This window comes from Brachycentrus maculatus, unplaced genomic scaffold (assembly GCF_059751285.1).
Source record: "Brachycentrus maculatus isolate JH-2025_06_01 unplaced genomic scaffold, ASM5975128v1 h1tg000015l, whole genome shotgun sequence".
NCBI classification, from domain to species: domain Eukaryota; kingdom Metazoa; phylum Arthropoda; class Insecta; order Trichoptera; family Brachycentridae; genus Brachycentrus; species Brachycentrus maculatus.
Window position 1 is genome coordinate 1,846,138 of NW_028280769.1, and position 18,718 is coordinate 1,864,855.

The following is an 18,718-nucleotide window of genomic DNA, read 5'->3' on the forward strand; positions in this document are numbered from 1 at the left end:
AGAAATCAGTAGGTACTACAAATTGTTCAAGGTACTGTAATCATTAAGTAATAAAATATGTTCAATTAGAATAAACTTCTTCGACCCTCATCCGCACCCGATGGTGCATAGGGCACTGCATCGTATAAACGATGTGTTAGTGTTATCTTGATCGTTAACACATGAAGGAATGGTGAAGAGGCCTTCGTTTCAGGTACAAGTCCAGGGTAATATTGAATAAATATTTGAACATAAAAATTATTTATATTTATTTGACTCCCCCCCTTCTAGGAATCGAACCCGAGACCTCCAGTACGGTAGCCTAGCGTGCTGACCATTACACTATGGAGGCGGGCTAAACTACCACATATATATTACACTAATTTCTCAACTGATGGCGGTGGCGATAGTGGTATCGGCCATAGTCCCAAATTAGCATATTAAAGAAATCCATCAGCATTATTGCATATATACAATTTAAAAAAATGCCATTTGGATGTTTAATGTAATGGCCAGAATGGTGAATGTCTTTCAAGTGTATAATGTGATCAACATTTTGAATGTGTCCAAATACTTGTTCACAAAATCTGGATTATCTCCAATTACAGGAGTTATTTTATTTTTTTTTGACATCTCATCAAAGACGAAGTAGAATATGGGCAAGACATCATCAAAGACGAAGTAGAATAAGTCTGGGCATTTACGGGGCTGACGACCGTTTAAAACTTCTTTACATCTCACCAATAGATGTCTCTAGTGAAGTTCTAGTGATTCAAGAACAAGGTTTCTAAATTGGTTCATATATATAGAACTTCCAAGAATTTGAGTAGTGATGATGTCAATAATGGGTAGAATTGGTGAATGTTACACGTGTGTAAAGTGATCAGTTAAACCAGCCTATGACGGTTGTCAGCCCCGTAAATGCCCAGACTTCCATATTCTGCTTCATCTTTGATGAGATGTCAAAAAATAATATAGTGTGATCGCCAAGCGCCAGGTCGTAAACCCGGGATTCTCCGACTTCCATCTTCTTTCATATAAAAATAGATAGATAGATGTTTGATATCAATTTGAGACACCTATATAATATTTAAAATTCTGGTTGATCATCGAACACCACGCAACAGTCTTTCATAATTCTAGCAATATTGAAATGTGTGTATGTAATTACTGTTGAGTAAAAAAATGAGAGTACAAGCCGATGGATTGGCAGGTTGGCATTATGAGTTGACTTGAGTTGAGGTTGGCATTATGAGTTGACTTGACCCAACATTTTGACAGCTAACTGTTACTTTAATGACGTGAACAACGTAGATTCGATTGAACCATCAATGCTTTTCCATATCAAATTCTTGACGAAAGCACTTTCGAAGGAAATTTAATTACAAAGATTAAAAAAAAAATGTGCGTGAAGACACGCCTGCCCCCTAGCGCACTGTATTATGTATTTGTTTCCGAGAACTTTAGTGGTATACTTGCAAATATACAATTCAGTAAGCGACCGGCTGCGCGAGGAGTCAGGCGTGTGTCCGCAAATATTTTTTTATTTATTTCATCTCTTTCACCTTTCAATAACCCTTTTCTTTTTAAAACCATACATTTATTTCGATGAAAAACTTTTTCAATATAAAAACGGCGTTTTAAGCAAAAAAAATCAGTTTAGTTAAACGTACATTCAGTTTAGTTACCTGGGTGTAAAGAAAATTAAGCCGCGTTTTATCAAATATCCCGCCTTAATACTAAAACGCTTTTGATAAAATTATGCGAAAGCTCCGTTGTTCTTACTCAAATGAAACATTTTTTTAATTATAGACAGTATAAGACAAAGGCGATGAAAATATTCAGATGTTTTGTGGTCCATTAGCCGAAGTATGACGCACTAGCAGCGCGCCGCCCCAAGGCAAAGCGAGGCCCGGTGGAAGAGCTTTTGCGAGGCCAAAAAAAAAGCAGTTAGATGGCACTGACGTCATGAAAAACATGTACCATAATTTTATGGTGTTTTAATTTTTAAGATAGTTTGTACTGGCGCGAAGCCATGTGCGGTCGCACTTGTCGCTTACTTCTAGGGATATTCTAGTGAATTTTAATTATTTCGAGGGGTAATTTTTTTTACCCTTATCCGCACGTAATGGTGCATAGGGCACTGCATCGTATTGACGCAGTGTTATCTTGATCGTAACTTACATGAAGGCAAGGTAATCAATCCTGCGCTTCAGGGACCAGTCCAGGGTAATATTAAATAAATATTAGAGTGTAAAAACACTTATATATATTTATTACCCCCCCCTGGGAAACGAACTCGGGACCTCCAGCATGGTAGCTGAACACGCTAACCATTACACCACGGAGGCGGACGATGGGGTCATTACTACAGTTAAACTTGGCAATATTAAGTATTTTAAATTAAATGTGGTCAGGTCAGGAGTCGGAATAATCATCGAGTATGTATGAGCAGATGCTTGAATGTGGAAGAAGCGAAGATCGTTTGTAAAGACATATTGGTGTTGCGTTCTATTCTCTTTGCCTACCCCATGCGGAAAAGCGGCGTGATGGTCAGTCAAGTACTCACTTTTGTATGATACCTTCAAAATGTTACTTTGGGCGTAAAATCCAGTTTTTACTCGGAAAACTTCGGATATATCGTAGTCATACAGGAGAAAGTGACCAAGTGTATTTTTTACAAAAGCGTTATCATTGACCATTTGATATCTTACTAGCTTAATATTGCCCTGAAAAAATCCCAAAGGATTTTTAACTTGGTAGTATAATATAATGACTTGTTAAAAATGACTAACTGCATTGATGTTTATTTTGTTGCCAAGCAAAAGTGACTTAAATGGCCCTCCTGAAAATTTTACATTCTGTTAGTTGGTCACTTTCTCCTGTATATTTAAAATATTTTTCAAATATATTAATTTATTTACTATAATATCCCAAAATTGTTTTGTAATTCTCACTGATACCTATTTATGAATCGGAAAGAAAACGCCTAAAACTAGTTTTAAAACGGGTTTTAGACAGAATCAATCGTATCTGATTTAAGCTCTAAAAATACAGTGATGTCAAAGACGAGAAATAAGCACCTATATTATTTACATTACGACAATATATCTATTGTAGAATTGATATTTATGTCGTTTTCTTCCTCTTTCTCGTGGGAAGCCTATCTGTACTGATCGTCAAGTTTCAGCTGTATTTACTTATTTATATTAACATATTTCATACATAAGTCCCATATATATATTATTCCCGATGAGTAATTCCCATTTTTCATTTTTTGGGAGTAAATATTAGATATTAAATATTATAAAACTTGATTTTTCAGGAGAACGTTTTTAAAGTTTAAAAATATAATACAATGTGTTAAAAATAAATATCAAGCCACTTATTGAACTTTTTACTATGCAACAGATCATTTAAGGTAAAACCTGAAGGTTTTTTCTCCATTTGAAAAATATATAGTATGCTTAAAAAAATAATCAATGATTACCTTTTCTTCATAATGCAAAAACAACACTTTCTGCCCTATAGCGAGTACATTTTTTGGGCATTCCAAAAACATGCAGAACTGAAAATTGCAAATTTTTGATTTATGACGTTCTTGAAAGGAGTGAGCGATATGTTATTGTATTAGTTTAAACACCAAACGGTGACATTACACAACCCTGTTTAACACCTTTAAAGATCCTAAACCAAGAAGCATAACTAATTAGCAAACCTATTTAAGGACAATAGAATTTTTAATTGTTATATCACAGTGACGTTATCACCTTTGCAGCTCATGGTTGATCATATATTTGAAACGTTTCCTGGTGGTATTTCTGGTGATTTATGCTATTGTATAGATTAAACGGTGACATAGCACATCCTTGTTTAACAAACACCTTTAGAGATGCTAAAGTAAGAGGAAAATGAACCCATTCTGAACGTCTCCTGGTGGTCAGTCCATATGCCATTGTTCAGATATAACAGTAACAGTGACATTACACATCCCTGTTTCACACCTTCCAAGATACTTTTTTTTTATACTTCTTGTTCTGAAATCACTCCTTGTTACGTCACAGTGACGTCATCATCTTTGCAGCTCATGATTGACCATATATTACATACGTTTCCCGGTGGTATATGCCAAGTCCGGTGATATATGCTATTGGTTTAGGAGGACAATAAATAACCCGTCCGCGCAGACGTGTGCGCTAATAAAGCGGTGGGGCTCGACTTGGCGGCGTGACTTGCGCCCTCCGGGTTAACCCGGTAAGCGGCCGGGTGCGCGTCACTGTCGCTCACTGCGTCACACTGACGCAACTTCAGTTTTCTTTAATTGTGATATTCATATTATTCAATCCAAATTGGACGTTAAAAGATTCAAATTGGACGTTTCTCAAACCAATCCGATCGTATAAATAATCAAATTGGACGTTTCTAAAAAGCAAATTGGACGTTTACCGTATCAAATTGGACCTTTATAAAACTTAATTGGACGTTGAACAAATCAAATTGGATGCTTCACAAACCAAATTAAAAACCAACAAAAAATAATTTGATTGCTGATTGAATCATATTGAACCTTTCATAAATCAAATTGGACATCGTTAAAATCTAATGTGACTCTTTATAGATCAAATTGGACGTCTTACAAATTAATCGGACGAATCATTAATCAAATTGGACGTTATGCAAATAAAATTGGACGTTAAGCAAATCAGATTGAACGTTTTACAAAACAAATTTGTCGCCTTACAAATTGGATTTCTCACAAATCAAATTGGATGCCTTTTAAATAAAATTCGCCGTTTATAGAATCAAATTGGACGTTTAATAACTCAAATTGGATATAAAACAAATCAGGCGTTCTATTGTAATTTTATTCAAAAGTTTTATATTCAAAAGTGTACTCATGATTCAAAGTAGAAACTGATTGAAATATTTGATTATCCCAACTATTCATCGGTCTTTCTCTACTTTTATTACCATCCCAACGCACCATTTGTATAAAATTGTATAAATATTTTCTCCATCTCCGCAGCGCAGTGGTAAGCACGTTTAACTACCGATTTGGAAGTTCCATCCAGCATGTAAAACGGATGATTAGCTCGGATTGGCTTGTGCTTTTGTCTTTTTTTTTCGGATCGGTGTGCTTGAACGGTGCGTGAACACGTTGCGCGTAAATTCGATCACGCTAAACTGTCGTAGTCGCTTTTATTTTGCAAAACCGGACTGCCGGACGGTAAATTTCCGTGTAGTGCACAAGCTCACATACGCAACCATATTAATGCACGGATAACCGTTATTAGCTCTAAATGATCGTATAAAAAACCGAATTATGTACCGACTTTTTTTATCATAAAAACTTTTTTTTTTAACTGTACGTTCACTCGTATTTGAGAGATGTTTCTGCCATATCTGCATATGTTTCGATTGTCTTAATGCTTGTACTATAATGTAGGTACTTTTTACACTAATGGTCATCCGTGAACAAAAAAACATCATTAATCATATTACATTTTTGTTGTTGCCCAACTGAGCAAATGTACCTACATTTGTAGGAAAGTACCGACAAGTACAGTCTGACTACAATATTGTAAACCTGTTGGAGGTAAAACAATAAAAAATCGTGAACCATTGAATCGTATTTATTTATTTAAACATCATGTACAGAAAAAAAAGTACATTGGCTAGCTTATTGCTAAAAAGAAATATCTTCCCACCAACCAAATACAGAATAGTGATATTGATCAAAACGTTTGATACCATATATAGGTGTTTGCAATCAGAGGGTAGATAGTATTTGAACATTAAAAAAAAACATAAATTACGAATTGACATTTAAAAAAAAAACATGAATTACAAAAGACATTTTCTATTACATCGGACATAACGAATAAGCCAAGAAAATGATAGTTACTATTTCTTAAAATCTACTGTGACACGTGTTTCAATGCATTCCTCATCTTTTTCAAATACCGTATTACGGTGTTTGCAAATGATGCGGAATGCATCGAAACACGTGTCACAGTATATTTTAAGAAATTATGGTATTTACTTAGCAAAACTTAAATTAAAAATGGATAGATTTTTACCACAACGAGACTGCCGAATCAATTAATGAAGTTTTAATTACATTTAATATTATATTATCGTACTGCCGAATTATCGTATTATGATGATGTAGGGTAAAAACAAATTGTTTCCCTCCGTAGTGTAGTGGTCAGCACGCTCGGCTACCGTACTGGAGGTACCTGGCTGGATTCCCAGGGGGATTCAAATAAATATAAGTGATTTCTCTCTCTAATATACATTCAATATCACACTGGACTGGTGATACCTGAAGCGGAGGGCTCGAGGGAACACATTTCCTTCATGTGTTCGATCAAGATAACACTGCGTTTACTTGAATTCACTGTTCTCTTATGTTTTTATTATTTAACATTAAAAGATATTTATTTATTATTGAACAATACCCTATCCGTACCTTACCCTTTTAGAAATACCGACATCCGGAGCATGTGTAAGACGGAGGATATCGTGAGGTGGGGACGACAACGAAGGCGATACTGGAATGATCATGTAAACAGAATGTCAGAAGACAGACTTCCACGTATCGCCCTTCAAGGAAACCCTGAAGGACGCAGACTCCCAGGCAGGCCTCCAATAAAGGCGGAAAGGCGGAGGCACAAACAGATCCTTAGGATCTAGAAAAAAAGGAGTAGAAGAAGAAGAAGAGCAATACCCTAATAGCGTGGCCGGACTATACTTGGTATTAATACGAATTTGTATAAAAAGCAAGATTAATGAGCACTTTAGTAAAACTCTAGTATTCTTTGTTGTATGAAAACATGATTAAACCATCGCCCACGCATTTTCATACAAATTATTCAAATCCCAAACAAGTAATTAATATTTGATACGAAATATCCGAACCTATTGGCCTTTCGGTAATGGTCAAAATCGCTTAGTTGTGCAATGCCTCATACGTCATTATAATAACATTATACATAACATGTAAATAAATCTATTTGATAGAATTTGAATTTGCCGTAATTATGTATGTCTGAATAACGGAAGAATAATAATAAATGCAAAGGAAGACCGAGGAAAATTTGGCACGTTCAGGTATTTAAAATTCTCGGACGTGGTCAGGTCAGGAGTCGGAATAATCGGGGGGTATGTACGAGGAGATGCGTGAATGTGAAAGAGGCGAAGATTGTTTGAAAAATACAGATTGGTGAGACGTTGTATTATTTCTGCCTACCCCTGCAGAGAAGCGGCGTTCTTTAATTGATTGAGAAAAAAAATACAACAATTCGGAAATTGCGTGAATAACATAGTTTTTGAAATATTTGAATTTTATTTGTCATTGATTGGTGCTTCAATTGGTAATACTGACACTTATGGTTTGTGATAACTAAAATATGACATATCGCTCACTCCTTTCAACAACGTCATATATCAAAAATCGTCAATTTTCAGTTGTGCATGTTTTTGGAGTGCACAAAAAATGTACTATATCCCAGCAAAACAGGCATATTTTTAACTTAATATTTACCCGCTACAGGGCAGAAAGTGTTGTTTTTTCATTTTGAAGAAAAAGTATTGTTTAATATTTTTTTTAAATTTACTAAATTTTTTTAAATGGAGAAAAAAACTTCAGGTTTTACCTAAAAAGATCTATTGCACAGTAAAAAGGTAAATAAGTGGCTTGATATTTATTTTTAATACAGTGTATTATATTTTTAAACTTTAAAAACGTTCTCCTGAAAAATCAAGTTTTTTTATTTATGACGTTCTTAAAAGGAGTGATATATGTCTATGTATATGTCCGTGATTCGATATTTTCGTGACATCTATCGCTTTTTATCATTGCGTATTCGTCGCATTCTTTTACTACACTACCGTGACGTCAGAATGTAAATCTTTACGTTATGTCTTTCTTCTCCGTCATGTAACAAATGTGCCTCATAATCGTGATGCGTCCGTGAAATTTCAATCTCGATTCTCGTGCAATTATCGATCATCACTCAGTTTCAATAAATCTGTGCAGTGATTTCTGATTTAAGGATAACGCGTATTTATGCACCTGTCCGCCGGCAGACGGGAATTCGGGACACAGTTATTAGGACTCATGAGTCACGATCCTGTTATACATGTGTGAGTAGGTTACCTGTAGCGTTTTTGACATCTCAACATAGATGAAGAAGGCAATGGATGCCTGGGTATTCACAGGGTTTACGAACTGTCATAGGCTGGTAACTTAACCACTTTACACACGTGTAACATTCAAGATTCTTTACAACATATTGAGTGTGTCCAAATACTTGTTCACAAAATCTGAATTATCTCCAATTACAGGAGTTATTTTCATATTTTTTTTGACATCTCATCAAAGATGAAGAAGAATATGGAAGTCTGGGTATTTACGGGGCTGACGACCGTCATAGGCTGGTTTGAGTGATCACTTTACACACGTGTAACATTCACTTATTCTACCCATTATTGACAACCACAATACTCAAATTCTTTAAACCAATTTTGAAACATTATTCATGAATCACTAGAACTTCACTAGAGACATTTAAAGACATGAGATATCAAAAAATAATATGAAAATAACTCTTGTGTTTGGAGATAATCCAGATTTTGTGAACAAGTATTTGAACACACTTAAAATGTTGTAAAAAAATGTTTTTCTTCGTATATTGTTATCGAGAAGTCAATAAACTCGTAAATTACTTTATTATTTAATTTCTTGAATTCTGATTCCGGGAACGATTTTCGGAGTCATTCGCACAATTCACGGTGGATGCCTTTAACCTTAAACAATGCGGTGGCGCAAAAAAAATACAGAAATGGGGAGCGTATTTCACCATTACAGTTCTCTCTTGCGCTGAATTGCGGACGGCCAGGTCTCGGTATTCGTCCATTCTTTCAGGGCAGAGACCAGCGTTGCCAATGGCAATTTTCAGAATCGATCAATTTCATGACGCGTTATTATTGGCTTATAAATTTACATGAAAATCAATTATTTTCGTTATATATATTTTTTTAAAGATTAATGTAATGGGCATTATTTTTTTATAATATTTTGATTGTGTCCAAATACTTGTTCACAAATCTGGATTATCTCCAATTATAGGAGTTATTTTTCGTCAGAATACATTCTCACCAATAGATGTTTCTAGAGAAGTTCTAGTGATTCAAGAACAAGGTTTCTAAATTGGTTTATATATACAGAACTTCCAAGAATTTGAGTAGTGCGGTTGTCAGTAATGGGTAGAATTGGTGAATGTTACACGTATGTAAAGTGATCACTTAAACAACTCTATGACGGACGTCAGCCCCGTAAATGCCCAGACATTATTTTCTTTCTCAGATATTCTTCTTTATCTTTGATGTGTCAAAAAAATTTTTTTTCTCAGAATTTCAGAATTTTGATATCTTCAAATTTAAAAAAAATTCTGTAGAGAGTTTATTGAAGTATGTATTTAATTCCTTAATATTAAAGTTTTGTTGAAATTGTTTAGTATTTCATTTTGGAGTTCCACATAATGGATCGTTCACATGATGTGTCATTATTGGCTAATAAATTAAAATGTAAAATCACAAGACTATCGGTAACATTCTTATTGAAATCTATAGAGAACTAAGGGAGATATTAAGGTTTAAACTTTAGATATTTGAATAAAACGAATTACGGACACCGCTATACGTCATCAAATTTTACGTCATCGGGTGTGTTATGCGGCGTATCCCAAAATGTCTCTGCTTTATATAGCTATAATAGTAGTAGTGTGGATTGTTTGTTTACCACTACACTACCATTTGTTTTATAATATGAACGGGGGAGTGGGAGGGTGGACCATATATAATCAACAAATAGAACCGCCAATAATTTAGCAATGTCACCAATATTAAAATAAGTCCATCGTTTCTGTGACGTCATTCTTTACCAACTTCCGAAAACAACGTTTTTACAAAGACAAATTTTCCAAAAAAAATGATGAATGAAAATATTGATTATATCGGCTGTTATAAACACAAAACGAGTCTAATACAATCCTTTATAGGTTGAGTATGTTAAATTAGATTTTCTTTCCGTCTACAAATTATCCATTCCCCAAAAATCTATGTCCTAATCCCCAAATTGGGGGAAAACAAAGTCCCGATTCCCCACTAATTCCCCCACAATTATCCCAAGGAAAAAAACATGTTCTCCAAAAAAATTTACTAATTTTTAATTTAAAAAAAATATATTAATGCCCTTGTTTTACATAAAATGCAAAGTTATTAAAAATACATTTGAGACGTGATAAAATAATTAAGAAAGTACAGTATAAAAATCGGCTTATATTTTGTTACATACTACACAAAAATAATAATTGACAAAATTTCACTTATTATTTTGTATCATAAACAGAGTTCAAAAAAGCACATAATAAATCATACTAAAAGGAGAACACACAAAAAATATACTGTTAAAACATTACTATATTAATATATGGTAAAATGTTAAAATGTGTAAATGATATATATTCAAATGATGAAATAAGAAAAGAATGCAAGGCTGAGATAAGCATTATCGATAAAATTAAGAAAGGTGTGTTGAGATGGTTTGGACATGTGGAACGTATTAGTGAGGAAAGCACGGTTAAAAAAAATATGAAGCGAATGTACTTGGAAAAAGAAGCAGAGGGAGACCGAGGAAAACTTGGTACAATCAGGTATGTCAAATACTTGAAAGCGGCCGGGTCAGGAGTCGTAATGATCGTCAGGAGGAGATGCATGAATGTAGAAGAGGCGAAGAATGTTTGCAAAGACAGAGTGGTGTGGCGTTCGATTCTCTCTGCCTGCGGGGAAGCGGCGTGATGGTTAGTTAGGTAGTTAGTTTATGTTAAAATCCCCGTATTTTCCCCACATAGTACCAATCCTTACAAATTCCCCAATCGAGTTGAGATTCCCCGCAGTTTGGGGAATCCCCCACGGATTGGCAACCCTGCCGGAGACGGAACAGGTCTCCCCGAAAAGGAATCGGGCAAAAACTAGCGACAGTTAATCTCGTTTGGACTCGCTGCAACTCTTGAAAACTTCCGCCTAAAAGAACCGCTACGCTCACCAAATTATCGTTGGGCAGGAATGCAACCTGCGCCGTTGCGTGTGTATTGTAATGCGACGCGCCGTGTGTGTGTGTGATGTCGTGCGTTCGCATCTCGGTGACCCGTATGGGTGGTATCGGACAATCGCTGGTGATCTAATGATCGAATCATACATCAGCCACTATCGTCGGTTAGTATGGAAATTTCTTTTTGATTCACAGCATTTTGAGTGTGTCCGAATACTTGTTCATTATCTTCATCCAGGATACGACATTGCATGCAAATAAAAGAGTCGCCGCTTAAGAAAAAGCTTTCCTCAATCCAACATGGATGGCTGTTGTGAACTGATATGTACTGTGTCACGAGATTGACAAATATAGAAGTTCTAAAAAAAAAGAGTAGTTTGGTTGTCAATCATGGGTACAATTGGCGAATGTTGAACGCGTGTAAAGTATTCATTTGACCAGCTTGTGATAGGTCATACGCCCTGTAAATATGTACCCAGACTTCCACATTCTTCTTCATCTATGTTGAGATGTCAAAATTTCCTTTTTATGTTTTGCACTGACCGATAGTAGGTATCCCAACCCAATCTAGCTAGACACTGTGCAAAATTTTCGAAAATAAACGATTAAAAGGTTCCATCAATGGGTTCAGCAGCCACATTATGGTAATATCTATCAATTAACAATCTTATTTTACTTGGTACATTCCATTATTTCTTTGGATCTATTGTTTATAAATGATGCGGAATGCATCGAAACACTTGTCACAAAAAAAATTAAATTTTGTATCAAGTAAAACTTTAACTAAAAATGTCTATAAAGGTGTTTTACTATGGACGATTATTGTCAAGCAATAACTATTGCACAGGTATGAAATACAATTGACATGTATAATACAAACTTCCACAAAAACGTTTTGCATATGTACATCACAACTTTAATCATTCTCAGTTGATTCCCAGTTCACCACAAAATAAAAATGTTCTATGTGACTTACTTCATCATCGTCCTCAGTAGTCTGCGACCTATCTTCTAAGATGACGAATTCCACTCCATCATCTTGAGAACCGTCCTGGGATCCATTTGTGATGACATCTTTATCTGCAGCTTCTGATGTTTGCGACATATCAAGATCAGTTGTTGAGTTGTCGATATCCGAATGTTTGGTTCCATAGTCCGTCATATTTGTATCTTCGTGTAAGTCTTCCATTTCGTCCCGCCGTAACTCCAAATCTTGCCGAATTTCCATGTCACCTTCTCTCATTTCAATATCGTCATGGTTGATATTGATTTCATCTCTTAGATCAGCTCTTAGTTCCATTTCGTCTGGGTCTTCTTTCGAGTGACGGTTGGTATTTGAAATAACGTGCGATCTTAGGTCTAGGTTGTTTTCGGAGTTTTGACGTAGATCTAGCGAATTTCGTTGGCTGTTTTTGAGCATTTCCAAGTTGCTTCTCAAGAGATTGAAACTGCTTTGCCTCAAATCGAGGGTGTCCAAGTTCCCGAGGACTTGTTGTGTCTTCAACAACTCGAGGTTCTTTTGCATCAAGGTCTGTCTCAAGTCTAAAGAGTCATCGAGGTTCATTTCATTCTGTTCGCTCTTCAAGAGTTCAATCTGCGCTTGGGTTTTGAGAATGTCTAGATGCGCTTGAGTCGTTTTGAGTAGGTCGGCATGTATGTCCAGTCCGTTCTGATGGAGCAACTTTCTTCTTTTAGCCAGTGGAGTAGAGGAATTGTGGTTTAGCATATCAGCCACGACCAGGTGGTCAGAGGCCAGCGAGTCTGGTGAACTCGGTAACTCATTCATCTTGATTATGGTAATGTTGATTGCTACCATTTACATTTTATGATCAATCACTTGGCTCATGATAACGATGGTAATTATCTTTAGACAATAAATAGGTCATAATCTAAAACCACATTTCGACGAATCATCTTGCTGTTAAATTACTTTTTTAATTCCTGCATTTTGATTTGTAACAGTTCATCATTGGTTTTAAACATGGGTCAATAAATCCAAAAAACTTTTTAATATCTCACATTAAGCCCGAACAAAACAACTATTGACACGAAAAAGGTATAAAAAAAATATCTTAGAAAACAAATCACATAATTTAAAAATATTATCTTTATTTATAAATAAATTACTTTCTTTACATTATTTATAGTGAGCGCAAAGATTTTTATTGCAAGTTTTTACGGTTACGTCATAAAGTTAATGATAGTAATAGAGTTTTAATGATCATCTCATGAAATTGATTAAAACTTTAGATTATTACGTTTCGATTACACAACATGAAACTTTTCGCGTAAAAATGTTCATATACTAAGCGACAATTTATTATTTATTTAAAAAAATACTTTGTAATTAAATTAAATAAGTTATCATAAGAATGTTTGCGAATTAAGGTATTCATTTTGACTAGATGATTGTACGAAACATTTACACACACACACACACACACACACACACTTATTTTTAGGTAATTAAGTATGTTTTTGACGTTTGAGAAAAACCCTCATTTTCCCGCTTTTTCACCTGTCAAATGACAGGCAATGTTGCCAACGTCAAGTAAACTTTTATCATTACACTCGGGTAACTGCATACGTAGGCGACACGACGTATTTCAAATTCGTAAAGAGAACGCGCGAAATTTCCGAACACGCGCGAATTCAAAAAGTCATAGATTCTCGGCAATCGAAGATGGCGGCGCTTTTGGACACGATTTTGTTGTTTTAGTTGTTTTTTTAAATTATTATTATTATTTTAGAGTGTCTCGCGGCTATCACATGTTTAGCGGTGTGTAGCCGTTGTGTTGGCGGTTCGACTCCTACTAACTGTCGCCTTGGGCTGTTGTCTGTCGAGGCCCGCGGCCGCTAGAGAGAGATGAGGCGTCTGGACCGAGGCTTCCCTCTCTCTTAGCCGCGCAAAGGGGCCAACATGCGGTCAAATCACAGCATCTCGACGGGATAGAGACCATGGAGAGATATACCGAGTGTTGAATTATGCCTTGCTGTATCGTCAGCTGCTATGATGAATTTCTAGCAGACTTAATCCAAGCAGCAAAAAATAATATGCTGAATTAATACCGTAGCGATTTTCCACTTCTGTATTGTAGCAATTAGTACGCTTGGACACTATCAATGAGGTTCCGGTTTCAATTACCAGAGGGGTCAAAATTACTTAACCAAACATATCCAAATCATTCTCTCACCTCGTTGTTTTATGTAATTATGTAATTAAAGATATTAAAAAAAAACTAAATACTTGTATTTGTTTGTTCACTTATTTGTTTTACCACTCACTACCATGAGTTTTATTTCATTACACACGACTAGTTTCGAACACTAATAGATGTCTTTATCCACAGATGAAACTTTAAACTATTACTTTGAGCGATATAATTAATATTTCTGACACTTCCAGAAAAAAACAACGTAATTCATTAAAATACAGTTTATTTAATTTTTATTTTATTTGTGTCCTTAAGATCAAAAAAGGTATGCATTTAAGGGTTCAATATAAGGTATGATTTAAAAAAAAGAAAAAAAAATCAGGAATATCGAAGCAGGTAGAAAAATAAGGAAAATCATAAAAAATCGTTTAACAGGAAATTCAACAAAAATAGGTTATACAAGGAAATAAAAATAACATTGTGTCTATTGTATTTTTCCAAAACGACTTACTGACTTACAATACAATTAGTATAGAGATGAACGATGACGTAAATACAGGGTCCGCCATCTAAAGTTTTTTTTTTCAACTAGTGCTTATTTCGTGAATGGTAACACTTAGCTCATGTCTGATTTGACAGATAATTAGTTTTATCCTTCCGCTAAGCGAATATGGTTGTGTATACGCTTGAACAACGCTGGGAAATATTGCGACATTACTTTGAAAATCATGGTAATGTTGCAGAATGTGTGCGAAAATTGCGTACGGTTTTTGGAAGAAGAGAAGCACCGTCAGCTTCGTATGTTCGTTATCTTGTGAAAAAAGTGAAAGAAACTGGCATCCTCATCGATAAACCAAAGCGTGAAAAGCCAAAAACAGTGCGTACACCCGAGAATATCGATGTTGTGGCAGAAAGTGTGCGTGAAGCGCCATCAACATCAATTCACCGTCGTTCTCAACAATTGAACATTTCGGAGACATCATTGAGACGAATTTTGCATAAAGACCTTGGTATGACGCCATACAAAGTCCAATTGGTTCAGGAGTTGAAGCCAACTGACCATCCAATGCGTTTTCGCTTCGCTGAGTGGGCCTGCGATCGACTTACAGAAGATGCCGATTTTGCCAAAAAAATCATCTTTTCGGATGAAGCTCATTTTGATCTTGGCGGGTATGTAAACAAGCAAAATTGTCGTATTTGGGGCACAGAAAACCCGCACGCATACATTGAAAAGCCGGTACACCCAAAACGAGTCACTGTTTGGTGCGGATTTTGGTCCAGAGGCATAATTGGGCCATTTTTCTTTGAAAATGAGCAAGGAGTGGCCGTTACAGTCAATGGCGATCGTTATCGGGCCATGTTGAACGGATTTTTGTTCACAAAAATTGAAGAGGAGGATATTGGCAACATTTGGTTTCAACAGGACGGCGCTACGTGCCACACAGCCGAAGTTACACTCGATGTTTTGCGCCCTGTTTTAAAAAAAAAAAGTTATTTGGCGGACCCTTTATAAATAATAGAGATGAATTATTGAATTATTCATACGCACACAGTGTCGGATTTAGTAATTTAGAGGCTCCAGGGCATCAATTCCATACGGAAGTTGTTTTTTGAGCTTTGTAGTTTCGATAATCAACAAAAGTAGACAAAATAAAATGTTCAGGTATATAAATAAACATAAAATTAAAATAGATTTGCAAACTGAAAATACTACCAAAAAAATTGAGAATACTTATTTCATTAAAATAAAATTATTATAAATTTGGCATTTGTGTAAAATTAAAATTTTGAAAGAGAGAAAGAGACGAATGAATGACCTGACGATGAAATGATTTTCCGAAACCGATAGTCACGAATAAGTGTTTATAAAAATGGTATTACACAAAGTAAACAATGGACGACAAGGAGAGAATTATCTATCACTATGACCATGGGCCTGTTTGACGATTCGGCGCTGCATACTTGATAAACAAAATAAATAACGGATAGGTAGGTACGTGTCCTTAACACAGATGGAGCATTGATATTTTTGTACCACTAACAAACGCGGATGCTGTTCTTCATATTGTTTGACATTTGCAGACTCGAGAGGTATACACACATACACCGCTCGTCTCGATCTAAGGTGCGTACACCTTGCTGTGTTTTCAGGGGTACATATATACTGACAACTAGAATATATTTTATTTTGATTATTTGGAAATTTTACAGAACAGTTACATAAATCTTCATTTCTAAACGAAAGACATTCGTTTATATTTGAAGCACTAACTTGTGATTTTCCATTTTATAAATAAAATGTAACTTTGTTTTAAAATCACTATAAATATAATTTTTAGTTATTTTAAAACAAAATTAAATTTTAACTATGGAAAGGCATTTGTTTGGAAATTCCATAATTAGGCAATTGTCACAAAATTGAGTTGAATATTTACAACATTTTAAGTGAGTCCAAATACTGGTTCACAAAATATGGATTATCTCCAATTACAGCAGTTATTTTCATATTATCTTTTGATATCTCATCAAAGATGAAGAAGAGTATGGAAGTCTGGGCATTTACGGGGCTGACGACCGTCATAGGCTGGTGAAGTTCTAGTGATTCAAGAATAATGTTTCAAAATTGGTTCATATATATAGAACTTCCAAGAATTTGAGTAGTGTGGTAGTCAATAATGGATAGAATTGGTGAATGTTACACGTGTGTAAAGTGATCACTTAAACCAGCCTATGACGGTCGTCAGCCCCGTAAATGCCCAGACTTCCATATTCTTCTTCATCTTTGATGAGATGTCAAAAAATAATAGTAAAATACAACTTAGTAGACTCAAAAAATCAGTGTTTGATTTGACATTTAAAACATAAATCCTGTTATTTTTAATTCTTCTTTCTTTTTGTGTTGTATTTCTCCACCACTGGTTTACTATCTCTGATACACCTACCACTCGCTACTCACTGAGAAGTTAGTACCTGTTCTTGCACGAGAACTCAAACAATACATTATCGTAATCTCCAAATCCATTATTCATTTGTTGGATTTGAATAACATTCTGCGAAACAACACTGAAAACTGTGAGGTGTAATTGGAACTAACCAAAATAAGAAAGGAAGTAACTATTTGTATATTTCAAGGAAAGAAAGAAATGTGTATAAAGAACCTTTACACAAATTTGTACGAGCTAATTCAGTTTAGTTCATGTCTAAACTTGACTGCAGATACAAATGTATAATTAATTAAAAATAAATGCAGAATTAGCAGTCATCGTTAGTTTTTATACATTTTATATTAAACATTAATTCCTAATAGCATAATGCCAGCCAAGCTAAAGGAAAAAAATAGTCTAAAAATAATTGTCAGCCCCACACTTCTTTATGGCTCAGAATGACATATATAACACCTACTCTAGGCAACAGAAACTGCTGAAATGCAAATGTTTAGATAGTCAACTGGAGTGTCCCTTAGGGACACAATGAAGTATTGATCAAACTTGATAAAAAAACGGTGAACTTCAAAATCGGTAGGCATTATAATTAAGTTATAATAAAATATTTATAGTGATTTTAAAACAACGTTACATTTTGATTATAAAATGGAAAATCACAAAGTTAGTGCCTCAAATATAAATTATACACAATAAAGAGTTCACGCATTCGTGTAAGCCTGGGTGTAACAGACATCAATAGTAAGGTAGAGGAAAGGCAATTGAGATGGTATGGGCACATAGGACGTAGAGAACCTGGTCGTATTGTGAACTAAGCAATCGCCATGGATCTTCCTCAAAATATGTACATCTAAAGGAAGACCAAAGAATTCATAGATACTACAGAAATATAACATGGCTCAAAGGCATGGCCTTGGTGACTTGTCCATGATAGAAGGATCTAAAACCTGAGGACGAGGAGAGCTGACCCCAACAGTCTGCAATGATGGTAAGTTGGGAGAAGAATCCATAATTATTCTTCTGGATGCTGCCAAGAGCTCACAAATAAAATAACCTATCAATTATAGTGCAACCAATCTTTTAAGGTAAAACCTGAATGTTTTTTCTCCATTTGAAAAATATTTAGTACATAAAAAAAATAATCAAATAATACCTTTTCTTCGAAATGCAAAAACAACACATTCTGCCCTGTAGCGGGTAAATATTAAGTTAAAAAAATGCCGCTTTTGCTGGGATATAGTACATTTTTTGGGCATTCCGAAAACATGCACAACTGAAAATTGACGATTTTTGATATATGACGTTGTTGAAAGGAGTGAGCGATATGTACACGTATATAATATATCTTATATATAATACAGATTTACGTTTAATGAACGTTGTGAAGAATTTAGCACACACATTTGCTTAAAAAACTAATATTCGATTGGATGATTTGACAATAAAATAATTTAGCCAGAGATACAATACATCTTTTCAAACATAAACCTACCACACTTGAGGAGATTTACAAAATGGAATACTTG

General features: G+C 35.1%; 1 protein-coding gene across 1 annotated transcript in view; it reads right to left on the reverse strand.

Annotated features, from left to right (window-relative positions):
• The window catches only part of LOC148313367 (transcription factor AP-2-epsilon-like), a 105,345-nt gene extending 91,076 nt beyond the window's left edge, over window positions 1-14,269 (reverse strand). The window contains exon 1 of the mRNA XM_088264600.1: window positions 12,072-14,269. Within this exon, the coding sequence (XP_088120726.1) occupies window positions 12,072-12,911 (840 nt within the window). The 5' untranslated portion in view covers window positions 12,912-14,269. The remainder of the gene's footprint in view (window positions 1-12,071) is intronic.
• Window positions 14,270-18,718: the final 4,449 nt, after the last annotated feature.